We start from the raw sequence: 10,187 nt of genomic DNA, 5'->3' as shown, positions 1-10,187 counted from the left end.
TGAACCAGGATTCTAAATCAGTTCCCGACCCCAAATCTAGGGTTCTTTCCACGGGTCAGAGACTCTCCTTCCAGGCGACGAGCCCATTCGAAACCTCATCGGCAGCCCGTAATCCGCTGTCATCTAACTCCCTTGATGAAGCTGGGGGTGGGGGGGAGTGTCGGGGGAAGAGAACATGTGGTCTGGTCGCGTCAGTCCAGTGAACGCCCCCTCATCCCTCTTTAAAGAACTGGAGAAAGCTGAGGGATAGGTTTGAGGACTGAAGGGAGGGGCAGAATCAGACACTGCGGGCCAAACTCGGTGGCAGGCGATGCCCAACTCCACCGTGGGGGCTCGCGTCTAGCCCGGGGTTGGAGCTGTCCACAGGGGACTTAGTGCTGAAACTCTCTACAGCCGGAGAAGCAAGAACCGGAGAAAGTCGCTCTGAGGGCTGGAGGGTTGAACCGACCTCTCCTTTCTCCGGAGTCTTCTCTCCTCAAAGATTCCCTGCCGTCACCCATTCCTGAATAAGGGAGAGAGATGGCGTTCATGGTGAAAACTATGGTGGGAGGCCAGCTGAAGAGCCTCGCCGGGGGTCTGGGGGGCGGCGAGGAAAAGGGTGAAGGGGACAAATCGGCGGCTGAAGCTCAAGGCATGACCCGGGAGGAGTATGAGGAATATCAGAAGCAACTGGTGGAGGAGAAGTGAGTAGGGGAATCTCCTTCTGGGCTTTAATCCCTTCTGTGTGTCCATAGCACTTCCCCCTCCCCAGGACTCCTGGCTTGCCTAGGTTCCGGGGCAGCTCCCCCTTCCTACCCCAACCACCACTGGAAGAATATATCCCTTTTCCCTATCCCCTAGGACCGAATTAGATTCCAGAGAGGACTGTGCTCCCCCAAGATAAGTCACCCCAAGACTCCAGGAGTCAGTTCCAACCTGTCCCTAACCTCAGCCCCTCTTGGAAGAACTGGAGAATCTGGGCTACTGAGAGTTTGTGGGTGCGGAAGCATCAAGGAAAACTCTGGAGCCAGAGAATGTTGTGAGGGGAGGGGGAACCAGGAGGTCCCTAATGTATTTCTGATGAAACACATAATCCTTTAATCCGATTCTTACCCCTAGTGGGTTGGGTGCCCCGGCAGGATCTCTGAAACGGGGGGCTCAGAACCTGGGTGAGCACTGGGGACAAGGGAGACTGATAAAGATCTACACACACACAAATAAAAACAAAGACCAGCAGAAATGGAAAGACTAGAACAGACAGGCACAAATAGGACCAGAAGAGAGACATGACTGAGTAACACAGACACACTCTTGTACCTAGCTAATGTTCTAATAGACCTCACAGGGGAAAGGTGGTCTGGGTTTCTAGTGAGGTGGATGGGGAGTGAGAGGTAAAAGCTTCTGGAGAAGCATCATTCCCTTGCTTCTCCATTCCATTACACACACACACACACACACACACACACACACACACACACACACACACCCTTCCCCTAAAAAGGGTAATGATGACCAAGATGAAGCTGAGAGAGACATCCAGGGGAAGAAGGCTAGAGATAACGGAATCATGCCCTGTAAGCCCTCTCTTCTCATTTGCCCTAGAAAACATGCTTTTCACCTTCTTTAGTAAACCAGCCTCTTGCCCACCTACTCATAGAACCCCCAAGACTCAGGATTGGAAGGGCTTCAGGAGATTCCTCTGGTCTAGTTCTTGCATTTAAAAAATGTGGAAACTGAGGCTCAAAGACAGAAAGTGATTTTCTCAAGGTCAGAGAGGAAGGAAACTACCAATTACTAGATAGGGTGCAACCCAGCTCCTCTGACTCCAAATTCTGAAATTTTTCCTCTGCACCCATCTGCCATCACAATAGAATTCAACAAACATTTATTAAGCACCTGTTATGTGAAGTGTGGTATGCTACCCAGTGGGGATATTTTCACGTTTCTATAGATCTATGATGTCATCTGTGTGGGCACATACTGCACTGGTGCAGATTCCAAGCTATCCAAGCCTTCTCATCCTGTGCCATTCTTATTCATGTCCTTCCAAACACTCTCCACAGAGGATCTCCCCAAAATGCTGGAGCTTTCCTCTAGATCTTTTCATGTTTTGTGGATGCTGGTGCATTACTCAGGATGCCCATCTGTTATCCCTCCTCACTTCTTAGACATGAATGGCCACCTCCTTTAATGATCATGTGCATTCTTGCCCGTATCTTTTAGATCACTTATAGAATAAAAGAATTCTAGATTGAGAACTGGAAGGGATTTTGAAGTTCGTTTAATCCAGCCTGCTTATTTTGTAGAGGAGGAAGCAAAGACCTAAAGTAATGAAGTGACTTGCCTAGGATCACACAGATAGAAAGTCACATGGTCAGAATTTGAACCTAGGTCTTCTGATTCTGAAGACAAGTGGGGTTTTTCCTCTCTCTAATTTGTTGGTTTGCATGCAAGTCATCATTGGCAATAAGCTAGAGCATGTTTACACTCATCATATGTCTTTCCATTACCCTTTGGTTCCCTTGAAATTTTGATTCTAGATCATGATGTTCCACTCTAACTTGTGGCACAACAGGGAGAACATTGATTGATGTTGGAAAAAAAAGGGTGAGTTTTGTTGGAAGAAAGTAGTTTGGGATCATGGAAAGTACTTTGTAATTTCCTAATTCAGTCCTATACACTTTTGAAATCTGCTCACTTTTCCTCTCCAAAGGAAGTCCCTCTCCAATATAAAGAGATAGATACATAGATAGGTGACAGACAGACTAACTCAATGGGTTCACCGTCCAGTTGCGTGTCATCATCTGGACATTATTCATCCATTTAATTCTTCCTGTGTGAATTGTTAGGTTGCTCTCTTTTGAGTGGCTATGAATCTCATTAAAAAGGTTGTCTTCAGGGGTTTGATGCAATTAGCACAATTGTCATCCATAAACATGAGCATCTGGAGATCGCACCATCTATAGAGAAATCTCTCCATCCACAGAGAATTCCTTTCCCATTCAGGCTCAACAGAACATCTTCTAAGGCAATGGCAAACACTTTTGGCAAGTACCTTTCTGGCTAACATATTCTTCACTCATTATTGATAACCAGAAAATCATTGAATAAAGTTATAGTTGCATCTATCAAGGATTCTTAGATAACCTTAACATATACATAAGAAATATATCTTTGAAGGAGAACCTTTAAAACCACATCTTGTTTTGAAAAGTGTAGTATACAGAATTGTATTTGTATACTACAAAAGTCAAATGCTTTTGAGTGACTATGAAGATATAATCTACTCAAGAAAAATTTCTACAAAAGTTTGAAACTTGCCTTATATTTTCATCAAACATACCCTTGACATGTGTAGACCTTTCTCATGAAGATTTTCTAAGAATGAGAAAGTAGACCATCACCTTTTAAAGGGACATTATGGCTATCAGTGGTTTTCTCCATTCTTTTAAAATCTTCCCTTCTTGGAGACATCTTGAAAAACTATTCTCAAGCATCTTTAAAATTGTGTCTCCTCCAGCATAGACTTCTTTTGATAGACTTATTCAGGTCTACCTGCTCTACCCAACCTCATCATTTCCATTTCCTCACACACAATGTGAGGAGTTCAAATCTGAAAATCCTGCTATCATTATTAAGAATATATTACTATAGAAACAGCAGAAGATCTGTTCCACTTTACATATATTTGTTGTCTAGTTTTAGCTATAAATTTTCTCAGTGTTATCTAGCTCAGTTAAGTCTCCCACTAAGTTTTCTGCAAATTTGTTTTCTTCTCCACTATTTTTTGCTGTTTTGTGAAGCAGTGTTGTCCTGCCACTCTTACCCTTCTCCTTTTTGGTGTTTTATAAATGAGTTTGTATTCCAAATTTATTGCATGACTGGTGCAGTTTCTGGGTTCTTTGTCCTCATGATTAACATTGTATTGGTTAAATTTCCCTAAAAAATGATGATAATCAGCCAATACCTTTATTTTGTATCTATTTCCCAATTTTCTGAGTCAACAGCTTGTTTAACTAGATCTAGTTGGAGCTATTATAATTACACATAGCATCTTCTTATATTTAGCTTTTCTTCTAATTTGGAGTTGATTTTGACCTTTTCTGGTTCCACTGGTTTTATTGCACACAGAGTTGATAATTAAGTGACTCTCACAACAGAAACCAGCTCTTTTTTGCCCATTAAGATAGAGTCTGTCTCATTTTTGTGATGTTGTTTGCTGCCTCTTATACCCAGAACCTTCTAAGAGGCTTCTTGAAGAAATAATGATGCAGGTTCAAGGCTTTTGAACAGTCTATGCCTATGGACCTTGGACCTCTTCCACTTCTTAATCTCAAACCCTGTTTTCCAGTACATTTTTGTCATTCTCTCCTTTGCCCTTTCTTCCTGTTAAAGTCATGAAGTATCAAGTTATATATGTTTAGTTTGGAAGATCTCCCAAATTCCTCTCCTTTTTCACCATTATAAAACAGATCTTGGTGCACGAACTGTAATCGTCTCCATGAAGGTCTTTCTTTCTTCTCATGTTCATCATGAATATTGCAAAGAGAGATGGCCCAAATGGGATTTCTTCTTGCCTTTTGGTGTACAATGCAACCAATCCTTTCATTTGCCACTCTGAGGAGACCTTCCTTTTGATCCTTCATTTAAACTATGGCTTCTTCATACCAATGTGGCTGGATTCAATTTCTCCAGCATTATACTAACTTGCCAATTTGGGGATCAATATCTTGCATTAGGTTAATGTTTTTTAATCTTCATCACGTCATCAAACCCCTTTGCAATCTAGTAAAGCCTCTTCTTATAATGTTTTGAAATATATACAATAAAACACAGAGAATTACAAAGGAAATCAACTACATTTAAATATAGTCGTCAAATAATTTTTTTTAATTCACACATCTTGGGTTAAGAATCTCTACATTAAAACTACTAGTAGTGGGGGCAGCTGGGTAGCTCAGTGGATTGAGAACCAGGTCTAGAGGTGGGAGGTCCTAGGTTCAAATCCAGCCTCAGACACTTCCCAGCTGTGTGACCCTGGGCAAGTCACTTGACCCCCATTGCCCTCCCTAACCACTCTTCCACCTAGGAGACAATACACAGAAGTTAAGGGTTTAAAAATGTAAAAAAAAAATCTACTAGTAGTTAAACTGCAATTTATAGATGACTAGGTGATACAGTGGGTGGTGTGCCAGGCCTGGAGTCAGGAAGACTTATCTTCCTGAGTTCAAATCTGGTGTCAGATATTTACTAGTTGTGTGACCCTGAGCAAGTAACATAACCCTGTTTGCCACAGTTTCCTCATCTGTCAAATGAGCTGGAGAAGGGAAGTGGCAAACTACTCTAGCATATTTGCCAAGAAAACCCCAAATGGAGTCATAAAGATTTGAACACAGTGAACAATGACTGAACAACAAAAGAGAAATGATTATTCTTAGCATTCTTTAGTTTTGTTTCATCCATGAAACCTGGGCCAGACTAAAGGCCATTTTATATTTTTTTTCATTTTGTGATTTGGTGGGGCCAAAGAATTCATCACCATGTGGACCACCTATCGATAACAACCCTCTCCATAGTTAGCAAGGGCACCTAGAGCACCAGGCCTGTATTTCCCAAGTTCCAATGAGGCCTCAGTTACTTATTAGCTGTGTGACCCTGGGCAAGTCACTGAACCTTGTTTGCCTCAGACTCTTCATATGTAAAATGAGCTGGAAAAGGAAATGGCAAACCCCTCCTGTATCTCTGCCAAGAAAACTCCAAATGAGGTCATGGAAAGTCAAACATGACTGAAAATGACCGAATAAGAACAAAATAGTTAGCGAGGATGTTCCTAAGACAGCAGACTCAGTGTTGTTGCCAGACCCATTCCCAAAGAAGGCGGGTTCCTTTTGGTGTGAATTGTCAGAACCTATATAACTTTGGAGGGCCCAGGGTCCCCTCCCAACCAAATGAGGCATCCGAGGAAGATTTCCACAAAATCAAAATAAAGCAGTTTCTGCCCTCAAGGAGCTTAAAATCCGGCAAAGCAGAAATTCTTAACCTTTCTGGGTAATCTGGTGAAACCTGTGGACTTCTTCTCAGAATAATGGTTTTGAAGATGTAAAATAAAATAGATAGGACTATCAAGGAAACCAATAATATTGAAATATAGTTATCAAGTGATTTTTTTTAATGTTCACAAATCCCAAGAATCCCCATAGTAGAGGAAAAGAAGCCCCTGGTCCTTCAGAATAATTCTCCTCGGAGACAGCCCAGTCTCTCAACCCTTCACATGAGGCTAACTCACCCCTTGATGAACGCCACCCAATCTGACTCCTGGTCCTCTGATTTACAGAATGGAACGGGATGCCCAGTTCACACAAAGGAAGGCAGAAAGAGCCACCCTGCGTAGCCACTTCCGAGACAAGTACCGACTGCCCAAGGTGAGCTGCCTACCTCCCACTCTCCCCCTATTCTCCTTGCCCTTCCTCCTTTATTCTGAACCTCCCTCCTAGAATAGGTCTTGGGGCATAGGGCCATAGGCTAGGGTGCCTCCTGGAATGGCATCCCCTCCAAACCATTCTCTGGGTGCCCACATTAAAAATGAAGAGCTTGAGGGGGGAACATTGAGTTCTCTCAGGACTGTGAACAACCCTGTCGTCCTTCTCCTGTCTCCTCCTCAGCATAGCTGGGCACGAAAGACATCATTAACATTTGTTGAGTGAATGAAGGATTTTGAGGAGAATAAAACCTCTGATGGACAGAGATGGTTCCCTGGCTTATCCCATTCATTCACCTACCTCGTGCCATCTCTCATTCCAGATCACTCCCAGAAAGCCAGATCCCAATTATCCAGAAGCTCAGTCCCCTTCTGCCCACTTCCACTGGGAAAGGAACCATATCTCCTGCCTTTCCCAGAATCTTAAAGAATATTAGTGCTGAAATTCTGAGGGACTTATGAGAAAACACTATCCACATCCAGAGAAAGAACTGTGGGAGCAGAAACACAGAAGAAAAACAACTGCTTGATCACATGGGTTGATGGGGACATGATTAGGGATGCAGACTCTAAATGATCACCCTAATGCAAATATTAATAATATGGAAATGGGTCTTGATCAATGACACATGTAAAACCCAGGGGAATTGCTTGTTGGCTACAGGAGGGGGTGGGAAGAGGAGAGGGGAAGAACATGAATCACGTAACCATGGAAAAATATTCTAAATTAATTAATTAAATAAAATTCTTCAACTAACAAAAAAGAATATTAGTGCTGAAAGGCCTTGAGTATGAGCAAACAAAGACTCAGCCAGGGGAAATGATTTATCCAAGGTCTTGTAGCTTTAAAGAGCAAGACAGTGATTCAAACTCAGGTATCCGGATCCCAGCTCTTTTTGTTGTGTCACTCCCAGGAAACACCCCATTGCTACTCCCTCTACCTAGTCCTTGTTACGATTAAAAATAATAAAGACTGATATAAATATAGAAATTAGTATTTTAATTAAAGCCATGCTGATAGGGATAAAATCATTAGACCACGCGCCTGTAAGAATTCAAACAGCCTCCGCCATTTTTTACCTTTCATCTCTTCCCGCGCCTGCTAGCTAAGAGACCAGTTCAAAGTCACTTCCCCCTATTTAAAGCTGTCCCTCACCTTGAATACGTAATCCAAAACAGGAAACCCGTTGGACCATGGGAAATGTAGTTTTAAGGTCCCCACGTGTCCATAGAAAATATATATATACTTTTAAATGGCATCTCCCAAATTCCAATTATACACCCTGCTAGTCCTTAAAGCCTTCCAGCGCAGCATGAAAAAGGAAGTGAAGTTCTTTGAGATCCACTGAGAGCTCTGAACATAGTTCTCAACGAGTCTGCTTCTTATCTGATCTGGCCTGGCTTTGCACCGGGAACAAGAAGTATGGCAGTAGGCACTAAGTAAGCCCGTCATCGTGACATACATATTGTCTAGAAAGGAAAACTGAAGTGGGATCAATCAGTGAAATACTGGCTTGGCAGCTGCTATGTGCCCGGCTCTGCACTGACTCTTTAGAGGAGGTGGGATGAGTTGGCACAGTCCCTGCCCTCAAGGAATGGCCATCTCATTTGGAAAATAAGATTCAAAGTTGGGAAGAAGGTCACTGGGAGAGCAGGATGATAGGGGCCAAATGGGGGGTACAACTTATCGTGTCATAGGCAGCTATCATGTAGACCAGTGATTCCCAAAGTGGGCGCCACCGCCCCCTGGTGGGTGCTGCTGCGATCCAGGGAGCGGTGATGGCCACGGGTGCATTTAGGGGTGGTGAATAGTTTAGGTCAATAAAAAGTTTCATAATTTTAAAGTTCAATGTTTCTAATTTATACCTTTCTTTACTATATTTTACGAAAAAGGTAGAAACATTAATATATTTATCTTTCCTATTAATTGCTATTAAAATTTTTAAAAATTAATTTCCAGGGGCTCTAAGTAATATTTTTTCTGGAAAGGGGGCGGTAGGCCAAAAAAGTTTGGGAACCGCTGGTGTAGACAGATAGTGGAGAGGAGGGAGAGATTGCTGGAGCTGGAGTCAGGAAGAACTAAGTTTCAGGCCCTGCCCCAGATACCTATTATGTGCACCTGGGCAAGACATTTGAAATTTCTTGAATTCCTCAGTTTCCTCATCTGTAAAATGGGAAATAATAAAACCACTTGCGGGGATTGTCGTGAGGATCCTAAAAGATAATCTTTGTAAGATGCTTCACAAACCTTAAAACCTCTAGAAATGCAGTCCGAGGTGGAAGAGGTCCAGGGGCCAGAGGGGCTGGGGAGGGGGGACTCCCTTCACTTCAGCAGCGAGACTCGAGGTGAGTTTTGAGCGAAGGACAGAATTCTCACCCAGAGCAAGACCAGGAGAAGAGCCCCAGCCCCTGGCTCCAGGCACCGAGTTCTAGTGTCTCTCCTCTTGGGTTCCTGCTTCATCACCAACCCCTTCTCCTTGGCCCTGCCCCCTTCTCAGCCATCTCTTCCCAACAGAACGAGACAGATGACAACCAGATCCAGATGGCTGGGGGTGATGTGGAGTTGCCCAAGGAGCTGGCCAAGATGATTGAAGAGGACAACGAGGAGGAGGAGGAGAAGGCTTCGGTCATTGGGCAGCTGGCCAGCATCCCCAACCTGGACCTCGGCTCCATCAAGGACAAGGCACAGGCTACTCTGGGAGAACTGAAGCAGTCGGCTGAAAAGTGCCGTGTCATGTGACTCTCCTCCCCTTCCTCGGGTCCCCCCAGGGCTGTCAGCCTGGCCGGCCCTGCCTGGGTGTGATGAGTGGGGCAGGGATGGCCGGATGATGGGAGGCACAGCTGGCAGGGAAGGTAGCTGTAGAACAGCGCAGGGAGGGCTCCCCTCCTGGTGACCCACATTCTGTTCCTGAGTCCTTACTTCCCCAGGGCCCTCCTCCCTCCGAGCTAGGAGCCTGCCTTCTGGTCCCCAACCCTGCCTCACCCCGGCCACCTTACCCAGGCTGCGGGCATAATGGGGCTGCTCTGGCAGCAAAGCCCTCCCCCCAGACAGGTACAGGGCTGGCATTTAAGGAGGGGGAACAGGAAGCTGGTATCTCTAGAGTTGGCACTTCACCCAACCCATCCTTCAAACACACACACACATCAGCAAACACAGAGCTCCACTGACCTATACAGGCACACATCTAAGTACACAATCCCAAGCACAAGACCAAACACGACACACAGATACACAGAGGCCAAGACATACATTATCACGTCGACACGCAGACCTGAGCACTCAGAGGCCACGGCACACATGGGGAGGACAAACATTGACACCCAGACTCCTATCTTGGGGCATGGAGCCAAAGGAACCGTGGGGGAGGAGGAGTGGCTCTGGCCTGGGATTCAGGAGCCCTGGGTTCCTTCCCTGTTATTGCTACACATCTCTGCACATTTTATCCCCCTTGCTCTGAGCCTTGAAAGTAGGAGGGATTCTACCCCATTCTTCAAGGTCCAACTGAAGTCTCCCTTCCTCTAGAACGCTTGATCTGACTGTCCCAGTCTGTAGGGATCCCTCCCTTCTCTGAACAAGCTCCCCCAAATTCTCCTTCATTTAGGCACATACCAGCTGCTGTGTCTTCCTTCCCACCTCCAAATCCACCTTCCAGGAAGCACCCAAATGAGTCAAGAACTTTATGCTATCAATCCCAGAAATACCTCCCTCTCTAGGCAAGTCTGATTTGCT

At 44.7% G+C, this 10,187-nt stretch overlaps 1 protein-coding gene across 1 annotated transcript; it reads left to right on the top strand.

Annotated features, from left to right (window-relative positions):
- Window positions 1-519: 519 nt before the first annotated feature.
- CPLX3 (complexin 3) lies at window positions 520-9,197 on the top strand. Its single transcript, XM_044659116.1, has 3 exons — window positions 520-683; window positions 6,314-6,401; window positions 8,973-9,197. Exons 1-3 carry the CDS (start codon window positions 520-522, stop codon window positions 9,195-9,197), a joined length of 477 nt encoding a protein of 158 aa, XP_044515051.1.
- The last annotated feature ends 990 nt before the right edge of the window (window positions 9,198-10,187 follow it).

This window comes from Gracilinanus agilis, chromosome 2 (assembly GCF_016433145.1).
Source record: "Gracilinanus agilis isolate LMUSP501 chromosome 2, AgileGrace, whole genome shotgun sequence".
NCBI classification, from domain to species: Eukaryota; Metazoa; Chordata; class Mammalia; order Didelphimorphia; family Didelphidae; genus Gracilinanus; species Gracilinanus agilis.
The sequence above is the reverse complement of the archived record's forward strand: the minus strand, read 5'-3'. Positions and strand labels throughout refer to the sequence as shown.